Genomic DNA, 20,992 nt, shown 5'->3' with positions numbered 1-20,992 from the left:
TGAAAAACGCCTCCCCAGGAGACTGGGTAACAGCTCCAGGAATTGACGTGCATAATCTTCAAGGGGCTTTGTTCAAGTTCAAAACTCGCTGTGTATTTACTACAGTTATCAGTGGTTAAACTTTACATCAAACTCAACTTTTCCTTCCTCTTCTTTAAAAAGGAATAAAGTACTAGGCAGTACATGACTACGGCCCCCAGCCCCCCTCCCAAAAAAAAGACAAAACTGGAATAGCATTTTAAAAGTCCTACTTTCCCTTAACCCTTCATTGCACCCCGAACCCACTTTTGAACAGCCGGCCAAACGTCATTCAAGCAGTCTCACCAAATCAGCAAGCCTAGTGGCTTCTCAACTTGCTGGAACTGCCTAAAACTGTCCTTATCCCAGGAAGTGAAGCCTGTCTGCTTCAGGGATTTTGTTTCTGCATTATCCCATCTCATAGTCTGTGTCTGTGGATGGTTCTCTGAGAATCCCTCAGTCTGTCAATCAGTCAATTATATTTACTGAGCGCTCACCGTGAGCAGAGCACTATACTGATCACTTGGAGAGTACAATATAACAATAAATAGACACCTTCCCTGCCCACAACTAGCTCCCCGTCTAGAGGGGGAGACAGACATTAATATAAATGCCTAAATTACAGATTGTGCATAAATGCTGTGGGGCTAGGAGGATGAATAAAGGGAGCAAGTCAGGATGATGCAGAAGGGAGTGAGAGAAGAGGAAAGTCTGTGAAAAATCCATTATTGTGGTCAGAGTCCTGAACAACCACCACTGTCACCATCAAAACTACTGAAAATAGAGTATATAAAAACTTTTACTCAGGCTTGTGTTCAAGATTCACTTCTTCAATTTGGTCAGTTACTTCCTCTAAATATGCTGTTTGGGCTTTGCTACATATGACCTTCAATATGCCTCTTCAGTTAAGTTTGATGAAATTATACCTTCTTTCCAAGTTGCGTTTTTTTTCCTTCTCCACAGGATTAATCTTTTTTCTAACCTTCAACCTTAATCCTTATGCAGAGACTTGAAAGACATTTTTCATTGCACTTTACATTTTAAGATACCTGAGAAATTCTTATTGTTGGTCCAGATACCTTCCAAAAATTCTTAAACTTTTATGGGTGTTTTTCCTTTACATAGAATCATAATCTGAAAGGCAGCTAGAGAGTCCATCTCCAGTTCCAAATGATCCTCCCAGGCCATCAAAAGCTGTTTAAATCCTAAAGTCAGACAAGACCAAGCTCATTCAGATCTCTCCTCCGAAGACCGATATTCTGAGCATTCAAGAGCTCAGATCTCCAGCAAGAACCCCACATAACTCCCGGCAGACAGGAGGAAAACCATTTTAAGACACCTTCTCTCTGCCAGGAACTGCAGCCTCCGTTAATAACCACTTCAAGGTTTATCCTGTGAGGAAGACATTCCTGCCTACATCTTCGCCAAAGTCCCTCACAGTGTATTTTAAGCTTATCTTCCCCAACTCTGACCTCGGACAAGATGGAGTCTAGTTGACCTCTAAGAAATAAAGGGAGCCATCAGTTCACCCTTTGCAGGCTTGGAGATCGTTATTGACTTTCCCTTCAGCATTCTGTTCTCGAAGCTCCTCTAACCTTTCATTCTGGGTCTTTATTTTCGCAATCTTCCATAGTCTTTTGATTGCTCTCCTCCCATCTTCCATTTTGCCCCCTCAAAGTGAACCTTTAGGTTCAAAACTTTAAACCTACCATTGATAGGCCTGTTCAGCGCTCAGGTTAATAAGAAATGGGTTCACCACTCCTAATTACTCTTCTCTTAGTTGCAAGAGTGCAAAAAAGTTAAAAGACACAATTCTTGCCCTCAAGGAGCTTACAGTCTAGCAGGGGAGGCAGTTGCTTAAATGAGTTTCAGCTATTGCTTGATTAATTCTTTCATCTTCAGTGGGATTACTGCAAGCTGAGGCATAGATGTCTTTGATCCGATTTACTCTGTCTTTGCACCACACCTACCCAAAGTATAGTTCCTCTATAAAAAGAACATTATATCAGTCATTTTCAGACCCCGTGTCTTCTGCTCTTTGTTGATGAAAAAACTCAACCTTTAATACCTAAAACATCTTCAGTTTTCACTTCCTTATTATGAGTGAGTCAATAACCATAAAGGCAAAATGCTACGTCTTTCCTGATTTTTTTGCAATTTTCTAATTTAAATTCCTCTAAGCTTCAAGACAATGATATATTTATGTTTGTGATGTTTGAAAAGATCAGTTATTTCTCTGAAGGACCACTTGAATATTATATTATTGTTATAATCTCCCCACCCGCTTTCTTTTCAGCCTGAGAGTCGTCCCAAAAACTCAGAACTGAACTCTAAATCTGGTCATGATGACGCAGACCTTTCCTAGAGAATTCCCAGAAAAGCATGTTTCCATTGTCAAGTGGCTCTCAGGAAATTTTCTGTCGACTAATAGCTATAACGATATTAATTAAGGTATTTATTAAGCACATTTGCTGTACTTACTGGGATGGAGTAAGCACAGGGGCTGAATTCCCCATTTTGCAGATAAGTAAACGGAGGCACGGAAAGGCTAGGTGACTTTCCCCAAGTCACTCAGTAGGTCATTGGCAGAACCAGGACTCGAACCCACGTCTTCTGACTCCCATCTCCTCTTTCTTTCCCCTAGGCCATGCTGTCTCTCTAAAGGAGACACTCTACTCTGACTGTCTCTCCCCATTTTCCTCACACCCCACTTACTGTAGCCAATGTCAGCTCTTGAACGCTCAGAACATAGGTCTCCGGAGGAGAGATCTGAATGAGCTTGGTCCTGTCTGACTTTAGGATTTAAGCGGCTTTGGATTTAGCCGATGCTGGCCTGGGAAGATCAATCAAATTTATACTGAGCATTCACTGTGTGCAGAGCACCCTACTAAGTGCTTGAGAGAGTACAGTGTAATAGAGTTGGTAGGCATGTTCCCAGCCCACAACAAGCTTACAGTCTAGAGGGATCAGTGATTCTGTGTCTAAATGCTTAGTGGAATCCCAGAGAGGCCGCCCAGTGAGGAGTCACCTCATTTTTATGTTTGGAATCCCCAAATGTTTCTAAGTTGGTACAGAGCAGTGGGCCCAAGGAAACACTGCCCCTTGGCATATGGGAATTTCAGTTCACCTACGACAGTCGACTTTGGTAACCTCCATTTTCAGTGGTGAAACCGGGTATCAGACCCCACTTCTCCTTCCTCTTTGGTGAAATGAAATTAAAGAACTAGGCCCTGCTTACAAAGTGGATAAACTACAACAGAGAGGAAGAGAAAAAAAAAGTCCTCAGATCCCAAACTTCTCCTAGACCAAAGGAGAGTTGGGAAAAGATCTAATTCAGCCTGCCAGCAAGCCTCACCGACTGAGCCAGCTCCTGGAAGCACCTTAACTCACTGGTGCTGGAATCCTAATCCATCTTCAATATAATAATAGCAATAATAATACAGCGGTAGTTATTAAGCGCTTACTATGTACCTTGTGCTGGGCTGGATATGAGATAATCAGATCCCACACAGGGCAGACTGTCCAGGTAGAAAAGAAAGCAGGGATTTTATCCCCATTTTACAGTTGAGGAAACAGGGGCACAGAAAAGTTAAGTGTCTTGCCCAGGGTCACACAGTAGGCAAAAATGAGGGAAAAATACCCCAGTGCTTAGTACAATGCTTGGCACCTAGTGAATATTTAACAAATATCAGAGTTGTTATTATTGCTACTATTAATAATAATAATAATAATGTTGGTATTTGTTAAGCGCTTACTATGTGCAGAGCACTGTTCTAAGCACTGGGGTAGATACAGGGTAATCAGGTTGTCCCACGTGAGGCTCACAGTTAATCCCTATTTTACAGATGAGGTAACTGAGGCACAGAGAAGTCAAGTGACTTGCCCACAGTCACACAGCTGACAAGCGGCAGAGCTGGGATTCAAACCCATGGCTTCTGACTCTCAAGCCCGGGCTCTTACTACTACTAGTACTACTACTACTAATAATAATAATGGTATTCATTAAGTGCTTACTATTCTAAGTGCTAGGGTAGATACAAACTAATCAAGTTGGACACAGTCCCTGTCCCTCATGGGGCTCACAGTCTTAATCCCCATTTTACAGATGAGGTAACTGAGGCTCAGAGAAATTAATAATGTTGGTATTTGTTAAGCGCTTACTATGTGCAGAGCACTGTTCTAAGCGCTGGGGTAGATACAGGGTAATCGGGTTGTCCCACATGAGGCTCACAGTCTTCATCCCCATTTTACAGATGAGGTAACTGAGGCACAGAGAAGTTAAGTGGCTTGCCCACAGTCACACAACTGAGTAGGAATTCGAACCCATGACCTCTGACTCCCAAGCCCGTGCTCTTTCCACTGAGCCACGCTGCTTGCCCAAGGTCACACAGCAGACAAGTGGCGGAGCGGGATTAGAACGCAGGTCCTCCTGACTCCCAAGCCCATATATCCAGTTGGCCATGCTGATTCCCTGTTGCTAGCAACCATCCATCCATCCCAGCATCAGGACCCTGCCAGGCTCCACTGCCTTCCTGCCCGACTCGGGCTCCCGTCCTGAAGCAAGTGAGGCCTCAGGAGGAGAGTCAGGGTCAGGGTAAACAACCCCAAACATTTCCTATCAGGGGGATGAGCGGATGACACGTGCCCAGCTCAGAGACGGGACCTCAGGCTCGCACTGCCCAGAACTTGGCCATGACTCAGTGGGGACGTTCGCTCGGTGCTTGGTTTCCAGAGGGCTTTGAGCAGGTTTAGTCCTAAGCAAGGTTCTCTACGGAAAAATTCCCTCTCTGCAGAGCCTTCCCTGTGTGACACAGCCTCTGGGGAGATCCTGACCTGCCCACCCCTACTCTGATCACCAAATGAAAAGTGAAACTAGCCTGTCCTCTTAACGGGAATGGGGGCTTTGGGGAGGGGGAAGAGAGCAGAACCCTCTTGAGAGTGGTTGAAAGAATACATTGTCTTAGTCACCAAGGTGTCATTTCCTAAACTCAAACCTCCCAACTACCCGTGTCATGCCCACCAGCATACCAGACTTAGAAACCCAGGGAAACTTTGAAGCTCTGAAAACCCCAGCCAGTTCCTGGACAGCCACGTGAAAACCCCGGATGGAGCTAGAGAACCTGGGGAGTCAATGCAGTTGCTCTGGTAGAAGAATGCCAGAAAAATTCAGTATCGGGGCAGTGTACCTGCTTGGGAGAGTCCAATATACCAGATTGACCTGCCCACAAAGGCAAGTTCTTGGGACAGCCAAAAATCTGACGCTGACCCTGTCTGTCTCTTTATTTCTGCCTGGAAAGAGTCATAAAAGGCAAAATCTGTAACCTCCCAGTGAATGACAAGTCACACACACTAAATGTCAAGGAAGCTGAATGACCAGAGCAGGAAGCCAGAGATGAAAGCAGCAGTGACAACAATCTAAATCTTAAAAAAATCCCACATTTTTCCCAACAGCGTATCTCGATTTTGCGATCATAAGTATCAGCCAGGAGAGTACATATTCCGTGCCGAAAACGGTGATGCACATTTCACGAAAATATTTACGCTGTCTGTGAGAAGTAAGTTGAAATTGTGTCATTGGTACTATTATTATTAATTAAGCATCCATTCAAGGTACAACTGAATAGCTAGATATGCAAGAGTGCTGATTTGGGGTATAAACAAGTTTATAATCATAATAATAATTGTGATAGTTAAGCACTTACCACAGGCTACACACAACACTAAGCGCTAGGGTAAATTTAGTGCAATCAGATCAGACACAATCCTTGTCCTTCGTGGGGCTCACAAGTCTGTTGGGGAGGGAGAAAAAGGACCTAACCCCCATTTTACAGTAGAGGAAACTGAGGCACAGAGAAGTGAAGTGGGTTGCCCAAGGTCACAAAGCAGGCAAATGCTCGAATTGGGCTCTAGTATATACCCCGGAAAAATACCACGGCTGTCCTAATAATGCCTGTACTAATGAGCTTGTGTGTGTGTGTACAGGAAAACCACAGGTAACAATGCAAGTATCAGCCACCCAGGTCTCCTGCTTCTCCAGCGGCTACCCATCACCATCTTGGGTCTGGAAGAAATGCTCAGAGGACTCTCCCAAGTAAATACAGTAAAGATGTTTTCATCTCTTGTGGCGAAGGAACTGATTCTAACGGTAGCGTGCGTTTGAGTGGCCAATGGCTTAACGGTTCACGAAACAGAAAGGTTAACATCAGCCTGTAATGTCTCATAGACGCGTCCTCAGGTGACTGAGTAGATGAGGGTCTTTCTGGTTCCAAAGACTAGGCCACTGATGGGGAAATGTTTCTCCTGTGGGTGGGGGAAATGGAGAAAACCAATCCCAGCTCACATTCCTTCTATTCCTTTGGCAAACTGGGATCTCTACTGAGCTTTGACTTTGCTCCCTGAGATTGAGGCTGCTTTCTATCCTAAAACAGACAGCGTTAAAGTCACCGGGATTGTAGGAGTGAATTGTTAACCATATCCTTCAGTAGCTAGTGCAGGCTGAGGGACCAAAAATAGGTAGTTCAAGGGAATAAATCCTCTTGGTCCCATACCACCCTGGTCTCTCTCCTTTTTCTCTGCCCTCTTTCTGTTCTCCCCTCTCTCTTCCCTCTCCCTGTGAGTGCATGTGTGTCCAGGTATGTGATAAATCTTTAAGAATCTTCCAACACAGCCCTACTTTTGTATTCTAGTATTTGAATCCAGAAACTTCGAGAATCTGAAATCTGATTTAGGCACTTGTGTTGCCCAACTGTGACCAAGTCGATCCAGACCTAGAGCATTGCGCTAGGGGAGACCCTAGACTGCTCCCTCTCCCGCTCCACAGCTGCTAAGTGTCCCTACTATGGGGGGGGCCTCATTAACCCAGGTGCCATTTCCCAGCCACCATTAGTCAGTCCATCGTTTTTATTGAGCACTTACTGTGTGCAGAGCATTGTACTAATCACTTGGGAGAGTACAATACAACAATATAACAGACACAGTCTAGAGGGCAAGACAGACTTTAATATGAATAATAAAACAGGAGACGAGGCGGCGGGTGACAGGGATTCTGGCCAGGGGACAGAACGGCTGAAAACGGGAGCATCCCCACAGTATAAAGCTGGGCAAGTAGGCACCTTTCGGTCACCCCAAGGTCTTGTCCACATAGTCCCTAATCCCCACCGGAGATTACTCCTGGAGCTTTGGAACTGGCCTTTTTGCTGACCTCTTTGGCCCAACTGTATCCACCGGGACTCTCGGGTTGGTCCAGTCTTTGATGTGTCATTGCTTTCCAGCTGCACGGAAGAAACCACTGACAGGGTTTGGAAGGAGAGATCCAGAGGGGGCAGTCCGGCACTGGGACCCTGGGCGTCGGGCAGCACGATGAACATGAGCCAACGGGAGAGAGGATTCTGGTTCGAGTGCTGTGCCTACAATTCTGTCGGCTCATCCTGCCAAAGGTTTCTCAACTCCCCAGGTACCACCTAGCCTAGTTGTGACAAAGAGCCATTGCGAATTGGTCCCCAGATAAGCTGGGTCACTGACTCACGTTTGAGCCCAAGACAGGAGAAATCAGGGACTGGGTTTGCATAATTTGGGCCCAAAATTCTCCCTGAAATTTGGCCAAAATCCCCTGAATTAGTCGTGAAAATTCCTCGAAAAGTTCCCTAAAGTTCAGGCCCAAAGGTCCCTGAATTAATCATCAGACAACCTCCTGGAGAGGTCAACTGAACCAATCCTCAGTCCTCTACTTCCTCTGGGCTGCCCAGATACTGCTGCTTGTGAGACCCAGGGGGCTGCATAGGAAACCCTGGGAACAGCTTGGTGGTCCAAGAGAAAGGTCATGGGCCTGCGAGTCAGGAGACCAGACTGTAATCCCCACTTTGCCACTGGCCTGCTGTATGGCCTTAGCTAAGTCATTCGATCCCTCTGGGTCTCAACTCATTAGGAAAATGGAATGATAATACTAAACCTGGCCTCTCCCTACCTTTCAGGGATGCTGTGAGGATAAAGTGAACTAACTGAGTGAAAGCACTTTATAAAAGCAAACAAAAATGCAGTGTGGATGTAAGGAATTATTATCATGAGCTCAGTGGTGGAGACCTAAGGCCAGTGATGAGAGAAGTAATGATCACAGTGACACAAGTTCTCTGGAAAGAAGAGAGAAGGCTAAATCTTGCTTCACTCCCTCCTCTTTCCTGTCTGGAATCAGGCCCGCATCTACCCCACATCTGTTTCAGAGGCAAAAGAACCCCCTTTACCTCATGGGACCATTTTAAGAGCACAACCCACCCATCTTAGAATCCCCAATCCCCTGACACCTCAGACAACAGGTCCCCAGTGAGCTCGGCACAATAAATGAGCGAAACCATGGGCATGTGCATACCACACACAGACTCACCCCACGTGTATGCTCATAACTGTTCCTCTCGACCCCACTGCACACTAAATTCAGATAGACTCGCGTTGTCAGGTGAATCTTCCATCCAAATGCAGAGGAGACACCCATTCTGGCAGAACTGGGTGCATTTTCAGATAGTTGGGGGGAAAAAAGACTTCAAGTCTGTCTCTTATAGAAACACTGTCCTGGTTTTGGAGTGGGGACATAACTGCACTTTGGATGTTTGTGGGAATCTAAACAACGGGGATGTTAGCTTGAATATGCTGGTGTTATAGCTAATTTGAACAAAGTTCTGATTGATTCCTTGTAATACATTTTTTATTGCAGAAGCTATTTCTGTCATCCAAGACAATATCTCATTCTATGCAACAATTGGATTTTTGTCTTCCATTTATAGCTGTTTTACTGCTAGTAATCTCTCACAAATTCAAAAAAGGTAAAAAACCAAAGTCCGTGCTGGGTCTTGCCTTCCCTGTTTTACAAAACCTCAACTTCTTGAACTAACTCACCTTTCCGTCTCTGAAGCAATTTAGATATGAGAGCCAACTGCAGATGATTCAGATGACGGGCCCTGAGGATAATGAATATTTCTACATTGACTTCAGGGAGTTCGAATTATGACCTCAAGTGGGAATTCCCGAGAGAAAATTTGGAATTTGTGAGACAAACCTGGTGTAAATCAATCAGTTATATTATCCTCTGGCCACAATAGTTGTTAGCAACAGTAATAAGAAATAGCAGCAGCATAATAGTAATATAGATATAATAGTTTAGTAATAGTAAGATATATATAGTAATCCTGACTCGGCCATTTCTCTTTCTCTGTGACCTTTCTCTGTGCCTCAGATACCTCAGTTTAAAAATGGGATTAAGACTGTGAGTCCCACGTGGGGGCAGGGACTTTGTCCAGCCTGATTAGCTTGTATCTCCCCCAGTGCTTAGTACAGTGTATGGCACATAATAAGCAATTAAAAAAATGCCATAAAAAGAAGCAAGGTAGTAGTTAATATTTAATAGCTGTAGCTGCAGCAGTAATAATGGCTTCAGTGGAAAGAGCCCAGGTTTAGGAGTCAGAGTAATGGGTTCTAATTCATTCATTCAATAGTATTTACTGAGAGCTTACTATGTGCAGAGCACTGTACCTAAGCGCTTGGAATGTACAATTCGGCAAACAGATAGAGACAATCCCTGCCCATTGACGGGTTTACATTTTAATCCCGGCTCCGCCACTTGTCAGCTGTGTGACTTTGGGCAAGTCACTTCACTTCTCTGTGCCTCAGTTCCTCATCTGTAAAATGGGGATTAAGACTGTGACCACCCACGTGGACAACCTGATCACCTTGTATCCCCCTCAGCACTTAGAACAGTGCTTCGCACATAGTTAAGCACTTAACAGATGCCGTCGTTATTATATTAATAATAACTGTTAGAGTAACAGCATTAGGAGTAGAAATAAATGTACTAGTTGTAAGGGAGCAGAAGTCGTAGTAAGATGTAGGAGTCACTAGAATTAGTAAATCTGTAATATTCTATCTGTAAATTTATTTATATGATTGTAATTTATTCTATCTTTGTAATTTATTTATTTATGTTAATGTCTATCTCCCCCTCTTGACTCTAAACTCGATGGGCGGCAGGGAACGCGTCTTTTATATTGTTAGACTGTACTCTCCCAAGCACCAAGTACATTGCTCTGCCCACAGTAAGTGCTCAATAAATGCGATTGACTGACCGACTCACTGACTAACAATAGTAATGGTACTTATGAGTGCCCATTGAATGAGGTGCACTGTACTAAGTGTTTGGGAAAGTAACGGCAGAAGTAGGAGACCCATTCCGCTGCCCATGAAAGCTTCTGCTCTAACAAAACTGAAGGATCACCTGCTATTGTTTGCCTTCCAGGGCGAGTGCTTGGCTCTGGCGCCTTTGGCAAAGTGGTAAACCGCTACAGCATATGGAATCAGCAAAACGGGAGTCTCGATCCAGGTGGCCGTCCAAAATGCTGAAAGGTATGGGGAAAGCCAGCAATGGTTGTTGCTTTCTCTGCCCTTTCCCCCCCAGGAACCCCTTCCCTCTTCAATAACCATCCAGGCCACTGTCCTCCCCAGCTTGTAAGCCCTTATGAAATCCTGCCACTTCACGAGGCCTTCCCCGATTAATTTTTCTTCTCTCTAGATTAAATGCTACCAACTTTTTCCACAGCCCTTGTGCACTCACAAGCCCCTTATAGCACTTCCATACCCTGCTATTTATAGCACTTCTCCACAAATACATCTTTTCCAGTCTCTTCTTGCTCCTAGCTGTAAGTGATTTGAAGTCCAAACTCCCTGTTGTCTTGTTCCTGTTGTACCCTTCCCAGCATTTTAATAATTTGCTCTCCTCTGTCCAGAATAGGTATATACCATGGACTGATTGAATGTCTGGGTGATTCTCCCATATTGCTTAGTCTTCTGGTTCTTAGGTGGCCCCCTGCCCTAAAAGCTTTCCAGGTTCAAGCCTGGCTCTGGTTCCCTGTGTCAGTTGCTCCAGCAGAAACCAAGGAGCTCGTTCCCAGTTTCCCTCCCCATTGTCCTGAGTCTGAACATATAACCTCTGGGCTATTTGATTCCTCCCCAGTTGGGTCTGATGCCAGGCTCATCAAGGAAGATGAATTGATTGGACTCCTCCCCACCACCTCTCTTGTTCTATCCTGCCTCACTCTTGTGATATAAGAGTATACACAAATGTATCAGGATGAGAGAGCTAATTGATAAAAACACCACGTTCATAAGTGCTGAGGATGATATTTATAGCAGCCTTACTGTGTGCAGAGCATTGTACTAAATGCTTAGGGAAAAAGACACAATCCCTGCCCTCAAGGAACATACAATTTCATACACGCAATACATATTGAGATTTTAAAATTCCCCCACTGTGTTTGCCATTCTTTCATCCACAGAAAAGCCAGACAGTTCAGAGAAAGAAGCTCTCATGTCGGAGCTCAAAATGATGACCCACATTGGCAGCCACGAGAACATCGTGAATCTCCTGGGGGCCTGTACCCTCTCAGGTAATCAAGCAGCCCCCGGCACGGATGCTTCTAGATAATATCAGCTGGAGAAATGCCACCCAAATGCCAGTTTCCATGGGTCGGGAAGGACGTAGCGGCACTAGGAAAGGGGCAGAGCCAGGTCGCCCAGATAGCCAAGGGCTACAACAAGGAGAGGCAAGAGGATTAGGGGTTTCCAGTCCCCAGAGACGAAGATTGAGAGGAGACCTAGAGAAGACCTCAGAATCCTGAAGCAAATAGCCAAAACAGACACCGAATTGTTGGTGACCAAATCCTGGGAGCCACAGAAGGCTGGAGGTGGTAGAGTAAGACAAACATAAGAGCCTCAGCTTCACCAGTGATGAGAAGCAAAAAGTAGTGCCTGCACGAAATTGCAATGGATTCGAGAAGACTTCTAAATTCCAAACCATAGATCCATAACTATAGTGACCATCTGTCCAGTTTTATGCCAGACAATCAGATTTTCTGCTGGTCTGTCCCTTGTCTGGCATTGATATAGAATCAGAAGCCCTTAAGTCTAAATTATTTTGGGTTTTGCCAATAAGCTGGGTAGAGAAGGCAACCCACCTTGTCCAAAGAGCTGTGGGGGTCCTCTTGCTGACAGTCCCATGGGGGTGGTGGTACTCCTGGTCTGTCATGGATTATCAGGGAGAAAGGTGAGAGCTCAGGAGGAATTTAGAGGGTCCGGGTGAGGTATAACATCCGGAGGACTTGTTTTTGGGGAAAAGTTAGGGAAGTAAGTCTGTGGCTACCCATGAAGCTGGAGATGACGGGCACTGGCCACCATCTCCCTGGGGGAACCATCAGAGGTGGAATGCTGGGCAGGATGGACTGGCCTTCAATCTAGGATGCTATTTAGGTTCTTGTGCCCACTTAATATTTGAAAAGGCTAAATCCACCTTAGGCCATAATGGAAAGAGAGAGGTGATGCTTCAGGTAAATTCTAAGAGGGAGTAGGCGGAGTCAGATTATTCCTATAATTATCCCTTGATGTTACCAATGTGAAATATCTTCACTTTAAGGACACTAACAGAATGTAATTAAATGAAACGGAAGCACTTCATTAGCTAGAGCAGAAACGTACAGGTGCCTCCCCTTTCCCACATGGGGCTCACACTCTAAGGGAAGAAGGAAAACAGGGATCTTGTCCACATTTCAACAGTCCAGGAAACTGAAACACAGAGAAGTCACACGATAGACAAATGGTGGACCAATATTAGAACCTCGGTCTCTTGAGTCCCAGGTCCATGGTCTTTCCTTAGACAATGCTGCACTTGAGTGCTGTCAGTGGCCACCCTAGATGCCCCTGTGGATTCATGGAGAAGGGAACTTGGGTCTCGTTGTACCCTGCAGGGTTGGACACCGTGGGCGTCCCCTAAAGGCCCACCACCCCATCTGGTGGTGTCGCTAGGCAAGACAGTTCCCAGAGTGGTGGCCAGCACTTACCATCTTCAGTGGTATTTATTGAGCGCTCACTGGGTGCAGAGCATTGTACTAAGCGCTTGGGAGAATACAGTACAACAGAGTTGGTAGACAGTTTCTTATGGCCTAATCAGGCAGAGACACCCTGGGAGGGAAGAGAGAGGAGAAGCAGCATAGCCTAGTGGATAGAGCATGAGCCTGGGAGTCAGAAAGACCTGGGTTCTAATCGCGATTCTGCCATCTGTCTGCTGTGCGATCTTGAGCAAATCATTTCACTTCTCTGTGCCTCAATTCCATCATCTGTAAAATGGGGATTAAGACTCTGAGCCCCATGCAGAACAATCTGATTAGCGTGTATCTATCCCAGTGCTTAGTATAGTGCCTGGCATATAGTAAGTGCTTATCAAATACTATTTTTTTTTAAAAAAAAAAAGGAGTGCAGGATGGGAAGGAGAGGGAATGGCAGGGAGAGGGTATGGAAAGGAGAGGATATGGGGGAGAGGAGGTTCGCTTTCCTCTTCTGTTTCTCAGTGTGTTTTGCTGCGATCTAGGCAGGCCCAGGAAGGACAGCTCCTGGGGAGAAGTTAGCTCTCCATAAGCAACGGGGCCCAAGGGACAGAACAGGAGGTTGATAGAAGACCCAGGTTCTGGTCCCAGCTTTCCCACTAGCCTGCTGGGTGACCTAGTCACCAAACCTCTCTGTGCCCCTGTTTACTCATCTGTAAAATGGGGATAAGATCCCTGCTCTCCCTTTATCTTGGATTGTGGACCAAGGACTGTGTCCAATCCGATTATCTTGTTTCTATCCAACGCCTGACACCTATTAGGTGCTTAATAAATTCCACCATCGTTGTTGTTATTGCAGGATGTTGTCAGTAGTCCACATTTTTAGTATGCCTAGGGCAAATGATGTCCTCTGTAACTAAAACTGTAACTTTTTTCAGGACCTATTTACTTAATATTTGAATATTGTTGCTATGGTGATCTTCTAAACTACTTAAGAAGCAAAAGAGAAAAATTTCACAGGACCTGGACAGAGATCTTCAAGCAACACAATTTCAGTTTTTACCCCCGCCTCCACTTACATTCAAACACCAGGTAAAACACTGGAGATGTTTCACAAACCCGCAAAGGATGAGTGATTACTTCTGTCCACAAAATGCCTTTCCTTCATGGACTCTGGGGGAGCCTTCTCCCACCTAAATGAAAAAACAATCTTGGGCTGAAAAGAAAAAGTCTTGGTTTCAATCTCGGGGTCTGCCCCAGGCTCCCTGAAAAGGTCACCCATGCCCATGTGTCCATCTGTGAAATTGGAGTCACCTGCCTAGAGGGTAAACCTCCTTGAGGACAGGCATCTTGCCTAGTGCATCTACAGCACTCTCCCAAGCACTTAGTACAGTGTTCCGCGCTGCAAGGCTCTCAATTAGAACTGTTGCTTGATACCTTTCACCTATCTGTCTCCCGGGAGCAGCCCTGCTCTGGGAATTAAGTGCCCTGGGTTCTAGATCCAGTTCTGACCGGAACTGGCTAACATGGGCGAAGATGGCGAAGATCCCTGCCCACCTACTTGCTTGTTGCACTCTGGACCCCAGCGAGAACACAAAGGGCAGGAAACACAGATTGAGTGACGCCGTGCCACCCTCTACCGCTGAAATCATCTCCTTTTATCCATGTGCTTCTTTCTCAGTGCTTTGCGCAAAGTAAACTCTTAAAACTATTACTGCTTCTCTGCGCAGGTTCTCAGGCCTGAAGTTTCAGATCTGAGACTTGCCTACCAATCATCAATCAGTCATATTTACTGAGCGCTTACCGTTGAGCTGAGCACTGTAGTAAGCGCTTGGGAAAATGCAATATAACAGAGTTGGTAGACACGTTCCCTGCCCACAGCGAGTTTATAGTCTAGAGGGGGAGATGCACATGAATGTAAATAAATAAATTATAGATATGTACATAGTGCTGTGGAGCTGAGGGAGGGGTGAATAGAGGAATCCAAATGAAAGGTGATGCAGAAACTTGACAAGGGAGATTCCATTATCGACTCCCAGGGATGACGTAAGGAGAATGAAGCGTTGAAGCAAATTTCTTGGATGTAATGAGAACTTTGGATGATGAGTGAACTCTTTCTGGAACTGGAGCAGTTGTGACTTTTTGACTATCTTCTTCTCAAACCCTTAAGCAAACTCTCCCCAGTCTAAGTTTAACCAAGACCTTGACAGGCTGTCTCTTGCTGGGATTGGAGAGGTACCAATTTACAGACCTTTAGACTTTAAGCTTGTTGTGGGCAGGGAGGATGTCTGCTTATTGTTATATTGTACTCTCTCAAGCGCTTAGTACATAGCTCTGCACACAGTAAGTGCTCAATAAATATGATTGAACAAAGCACACCTCATCAGCAGCAGCTCCTATGAGCACAGGACAAACCTCCAGCCCCACAACCCACCTCCAGTGCAGGTCATTAGCTCTCAAGTCCCGTGTGATCGAGATTCAGAAAACCCTCCGGTAAAAGGAAGAGGAAACTAGATGCTAATGCTAGTCTGTTTCTTTCCGCAGCACCCATGACTTTGAAGATGTTCCGATGAATGGCAATTTTGATTTGATCGATGGGATTCCATTTTATTCTGAAGGTAAAAGGGCAGTTGTGGGTGTCTCACAAATAGCGGTTGAGGATTGAAGGTGATACGTAATAATACTATAACTGTGTCCCATAATGCTATAATCATGTAGTCCTGCTGGCCTCCACTGCACAGTGGCATTTGCTCAGCGCTTACTTTGTGCCAAACACTATTCTAAGCACTGAAGAAGATACAAGGTAATTGGATTGGATGTTGTCCCTGTCCTGCAAAGAGCTAAGTCTGAGGAGGAGGAAAAACAGCTATTGAATTACCATTTTACAGATGAGGAAACTGAGGCCCAGAGACTTAAGTGACTTGCCCAAGGTCATACAGCAGGCAAGTATTGGAGGTGGAATTAAAACTCAGGTCCTCTAACTCCCAGGTCCGAGGTCCTCTAACTCCCAGGCCCGAGCTTTTTCCAGTAGGCTGTGGAATGACGTCCACACCTCAGCCCGTCCCCAGCTGCTGCTTTTGTCCTGCAAGCAACTTCCTAGGCCCAAGCTAGTCTGGCTTGAGATGGAACAGGGAGTCCTAATGCTGGGAGGATGACAGGAAGTAACAGTTGCCTCTCTAGGACAGAGGCCAAGAAGGCCATGAGTAACAGGTGGTCAGGCCAGTCGGGAGGCCCACCGGGAGTGGGTCCCACAGTCTCAAGTCCCCGCCTCCTCTGGGGGCGAAGCCAGCAGCATTCTTCTCAATCCCCGGGAGGTCCTGAAAGATTGCCACGGTGGGCTGTACTTCCCCAAGCCCCCACGGTATGAGAGAGCAGTGTACGTGGATTCTTTGCAAAGCCACACTGATTCTGCCCCATGTAAATGCAGCCCATGGATCCTGGTAGGGACCAGACTTGAAGTTCCCGAGAGCACACTGGTTCTGAGGGTGATTTGAAGACCGAGGGCCTGGAAAGAGCGTAGGAAAGTTTCTTATCACAGTTCATTCATTCAGTTTAGGAAGTAACTACCTCAAGGACACCAAGATGCTTCATTTTCGCAAGCTAAAATAGCTTGCCCATGTTATCTGCTCCACATTCAAAGGCTAGTCCATTCTTAGCCTACATACATGGAGGTTACATTCCTGACAAGGCTTACGCTGAGGAGAACCAGTGCTATAGCACACACACATATATATATACATATACAGATATCTGTATATACCTGTAATTGATTTGTCTATTTATATTAATGTCTGTCTCCCCATCTAGACTGTGAGCTCACTGTGGGCAGGAATGTGTTTGTTGTTATATTGTACTCTCCCAAGCGCTTAGTACAGTGCTTTGCACACAGAAAGCCCTCAATAAATACCTTCGATTGATAGTTGAATTGCCAATTGCAGGGCACTGTACTAAACGTTTGAAAGAGAACAACAGAGTTTGAAGACATGATCCCTAAGTCAGTGTGGTCTAGTGGATAGAGCATGATCCTGGAGTCAGAAGGACCCTGGGTTCTAATCCTGATCCACCAGTTGTCTGCTGTGTGACCTTGGGCAAGTCACTTCACTTCTCTGTGCCTCATTTGCCTCATCTATAAAATGGGGATTAAGACTTTGAGCTTCATTTGGGACAGGTACAGCTTACAATCTGATTTATTTATATCTAACCCAGTGCTTAGAACAGTGCTTGGCACAGAGTATGTGCTTAATAAGTACTACTAGTATTATTATAGTCTAGTAGGGGAGACAGACACCGAAGTAAGTTACAGAGAGGAGGAAGAAGGAAAAGGGAAGGTGGACAAGAGTTAGCACTTAAAGTAACAATCACATTTCACCTGGACAGTCACTTCTTGTCAAATTAATGTTCCCTAAACGTTCTATCCGCTTATTGTGTATCTAGCCCAGTGCTTAATATAGTGCTCGACACAGTGTAAGCACTTAATGAATACCACAATAACTATTTCCTGATATCCAAAAGGTGCAGTAGTGCAGGTGAGGAGGGTGTAGAGGACAGGGGAAACTTGGGCTGAATGCCTCTAGGAGCGGGATGATACTGCTAAAAGTTGAAGGGCCCAGCAGGAGGAAAGGGAACATCTCACCACACATATAGTGAGATCTCAGACCCCCACGCCCTCTTGCCCCCGCCTCCAGACCACGTTATGGGCCCGGCCTGCTGTTTGTATTTTCCAGGAGATCCCTGACTAGTGAAAACAGAAAAAAGCAGGACGAGGGAGGAAGATTTCAACGTGCTTACGTATGAAGATCTTCTCTGTTTCTCGTACCAAGTTGCCAAGAGGAATGGAATTTCTCGAATTGAAGTTGGTACGTTCCCTCGGCGAGAGAGAAATCGACCCAGGAGAAAAATGATTCTGACAGAGAAACTGGCTCTGACACTTCTGGAGCTCCCGAAATCTAATCTCTTCTCTCTCAATCATTCAGAAAACTGCTTGAATCTTCTGGTTCCTAACCATAGATGCCTAATCTGAGATTAACCATCTTCATCTCATTATTATCATTCAGCGGTCTAGAACAGTGACCTTAACAGTAGTAGTCAAAACAATATTTATTGAGCATCCACTGGGTGCTCAATAAATACCATTAGGACAACTAGAAAATCAGTCAATTGTATTTACTTTGTGCAGAGCACAGTACTAAGTGCTTGGGAGAGTACAGTATAACAGAACTTGTAGAAACGTACCCTGCCCACAACAAGCTTTACAGTCTAGAGTGGAGACATCAATATAAGTAAAAAAAATTAATAAGTAAATACACAAACTAAAGTTATGTACGAAAGTGCTGTGGGACTGAGGAAAGGGGTGAATAAAGGGTGCAAATCCAAGTGCAAGAGCAACGCAGAAGGGAATGGGAAAAGAGGAAATGAGGGTTTAGTCGAAGAAGGCCTCTTGGAGGAGATGTGCTTTATTAAAGCTAAAATCAGAAAAACCAACAGGATTGATGGGCCTCTCTCATCTCTCATTGTTCCTAACCTCAATCAGCCCTGACAAATCCCTGAGGCAATGTATCGTGCCCCGGATAACATTCGTTCTCTCTCTCCAGTGTGTCCACCGAGACCTTTGCCGCCAGGAACATCCTCGTGACACATGGGAAAGTTGGTGAAGATATGTGACTTTGGCCTGGCCAGGGACATCCTGAATGATTCCAACTATTGTGGTCAGAGGCAATTGTGAGTCGGGCCCTTCTTGGACAAGTCTATAGCTTTGTTTACTGCCAGGGCACTCTACAAGCTGTGGGCCTCAGTTTCCTCACCTGTAAAATGGGGGGTAAACTAAAAGGGTAATCCTTCCCTCTGAACCCCATGTGAGATGGGGACTGTCCAATCTCATTATCTTTTTTTACTGCCCAGGCTTGGATGGTATTTGGCCCAGTGAATCAGTGGTATTTCCGAGCACCTGTTATGTACCAGAGCACTATACTATGCATTTGGGACAGTAAAATAGAGTTTAGTAGATACAACCCCTGCCCTCTGGGAGCTTGTAGTCCAGCAGGGGATAGAGACATTGGCAGTACTAGAGTAGTTCAGTGATTGGCCACAAAAAAAGCACGTTAACAAATGCTCCAATTATTAATTTACAAACAGGCAGAAGAAGGAAAAAGGACTAAGTATATGAGTTAATGCTTTATAATAGAGTATGTAAGATATACACCAAGAGGAAAGGACGTGGGCCCAGAAGTCAGAAGACCAGGATTCTCATCCTGACTCTGCCACACCTGCCTGCTGTGTGACCTTGACAAGTCACTTAACTTCTCTCTGCCTCAGTTTTCTCATCTGTAAAATGGAGGTTCCATTCCTCTTCTCCCTCCTTATTTTGACTGTGAGCCCCATCTGGTCAGAGACTGTGTCTGACCTGATTATCTCAGGTCTACCCCGGGCTTAGAACCATGGCTTGGCACATGGTACGCACTTAATAAATACCCCAGTTATAGTTATTATTCCAGAGTAAACTCCTAATAATGCCATCACTAAGATCAGTGGCCCCATATTACAGATGAAAGTCACCATTCGGACTCTTCTCTTTGGCATCACGCAGGCTCGTTTACGGTGAAGTGGATGGCCCCGGAAAGCCTGTTTTGAAGGGATCTACACAATCAAGAGCGATGTCTGGTCTTTTGGAATACTACTGTGGGAAATATTCTCTCTCGGTATGTCGGACTCCACCCCCTGGGCCAAGAATTTCCAGGGCTCCACTGGGCTCCCTACTGGGCTGCTCTCGTTCCTGACTCCCCAAATATTTTCCAGGTGTCAATCCCTACCCCGGCATCCAAGTGGATACGAGCTTCTACAGGTCATTCAGAGTGGGATTTCAGATGGACCCACCCTTCTATGCCACAGGAGATGTGTGAGTGATTAAAAGGAGGATTTGTAAGTGCTCTGTGACCCATGGTGTCTCAGCAAATATCCCAAGAGGAAGCAGTGTGGCCCAATGGATAGAGCATAGGCCTGGGGAGTCAGAGGACCTTGGTTCTAATCCCGGCTCCACCACTTACCTGCTCTATGGCCTTGAACTTCTTGGTGCCTCAGTTTCCTCCCTGAAAAAAGGGCTGCAATGCCTGTTCTCCCTCCCACTTAGACTGTTAACCCCATGTGGGGCAGGGACTGGGTAAAACCTGATTATCTTGTATCTAGCCCAGCACTTAGTTCAGTGCTTAGCACATAGTAAACACTTAAATGCCATCACCATCATCATTTCCATCTTTGTTTTGGGGGCCACCCCAGTATAATGCAGCATACCAGGTGATTTCCCTTCAAAAGACAAAAATTACAAATGAATCCCTTCCCTGCCTCGCCTCAGCCATTTCTCCGATCCAGTCCTCGAAAGTGACTAACTCCATTATTGGTAGGTACTAGGAGTACAAGCGGTGTTTATTGAGCAGTACACTGCACCAAATGCTTGGAGAGTTTAAACAGGGGCATGAGACCACGATCCTGGCCAAAGAAGCTTGTCCCTCTATTGAGGGAGACAGACCTAGAATCATCCTAAGCCTCACTCACCTCGCTCCACCTTGTGACCCCCGTTTCTTCAGGTACCTGTCATGCAGGCCTGCTGGGCATCTGACTCCAGTAAGCGACCACGCCTTTTCCCAACTGACCTCCTTTCTGGGGCTGCCAGCTGGCAAATGCAGAAGCAGAGGTAAGTCTGTGCCAGAAGATGGTCCCCTGGTCCCATCTTGTCCCACCATCCCCCTTCCCAGCCTAAGCCAGTGCCGCAGCCCCCTCCCCTTTTGGAGTACTCAGGCTAGGAAATGGGGAGAGGCGGCCAATAAATCTATATTGAGCTGCATTCCCATCCCTTTTCAGAAACTCTGTGCGTATCCCCGCTACGAGGTCTAGGGCCAAGGGCTCCTGGTTTGCTGGATGACTTTGGGCAAGTCACTTAACCTCTCTGAATCGGGATGTTTCATGGGCAGGGAGGAGCCATCCTTGGGGGTCAATTAAATAAGGGTTACTAAAGGGTTCCCCAGGCCCGTGCCCTGTTTGCCGGGGAACTGGGCCAAAGGCTGCAAACTAGTCCCAGATGCACTCGCTGCTACAAATCTGAGGCTGGGTCTGCCTATGCAGAAAATTTC

At 45.7% G+C, this 20,992-nt stretch overlaps 1 protein-coding gene across 1 annotated transcript in view; it reads left to right on the top strand.

The window, feature by feature from the left end:
• Positions 1–20,756, top strand: part of FLT3 (fms related receptor tyrosine kinase 3) — a 36,960-nt gene extending 16,204 nt beyond the window's left edge. The window contains 25 exon segments of the mRNA XM_029048530.2: positions 5,470–5,573; positions 6,001–6,109; positions 7,290–7,471; positions 8,723–8,772; positions 8,774–8,848; positions 8,921–9,010; positions 9,012–9,053; positions 10,297–10,338; positions 10,340–10,390; positions 10,392–10,404; positions 11,334–11,444; positions 13,811–13,964; positions 15,417–15,535; positions 17,612–17,700; positions 17,702–17,728; positions 18,464–18,481; positions 18,483–18,518; positions 18,520–18,573; positions 18,575–18,590; positions 19,456–19,493; positions 19,495–19,567; positions 19,665–19,762; positions 20,450–20,497; positions 20,500–20,556; positions 20,724–20,756. Of these exon segments, the coding sequence (XP_028904363.1) occupies positions 5,470–5,573; positions 6,001–6,109; positions 7,290–7,471; positions 8,723–8,772; positions 8,774–8,848; positions 8,921–9,010; positions 9,012–9,053; positions 10,297–10,338; positions 10,340–10,390; positions 10,392–10,404; positions 11,334–11,444; positions 13,811–13,964; positions 15,417–15,535; positions 17,612–17,700; positions 17,702–17,728; positions 18,464–18,481; positions 18,483–18,518; positions 18,520–18,573; positions 18,575–18,590; positions 19,456–19,493; positions 19,495–19,567; positions 19,665–19,762; positions 20,450–20,497; positions 20,500–20,556; positions 20,724–20,756 (1,729 nt within the window).
• The last annotated feature ends 236 nt before the right edge of the window (positions 20,757–20,992 follow it).

The sequence above is a fragment of the Ornithorhynchus anatinus genome, chromosome 20, assembly GCF_004115215.2.
Source record: "Ornithorhynchus anatinus isolate Pmale09 chromosome 20, mOrnAna1.pri.v4, whole genome shotgun sequence".
Lineage (NCBI taxonomy): Eukaryota > Metazoa > Chordata > Mammalia > Monotremata > Ornithorhynchidae > Ornithorhynchus > Ornithorhynchus anatinus.
The sequence above is the reverse complement of the archived record's forward strand: the minus strand, read 5'-3'. Positions and strand labels throughout refer to the sequence as shown.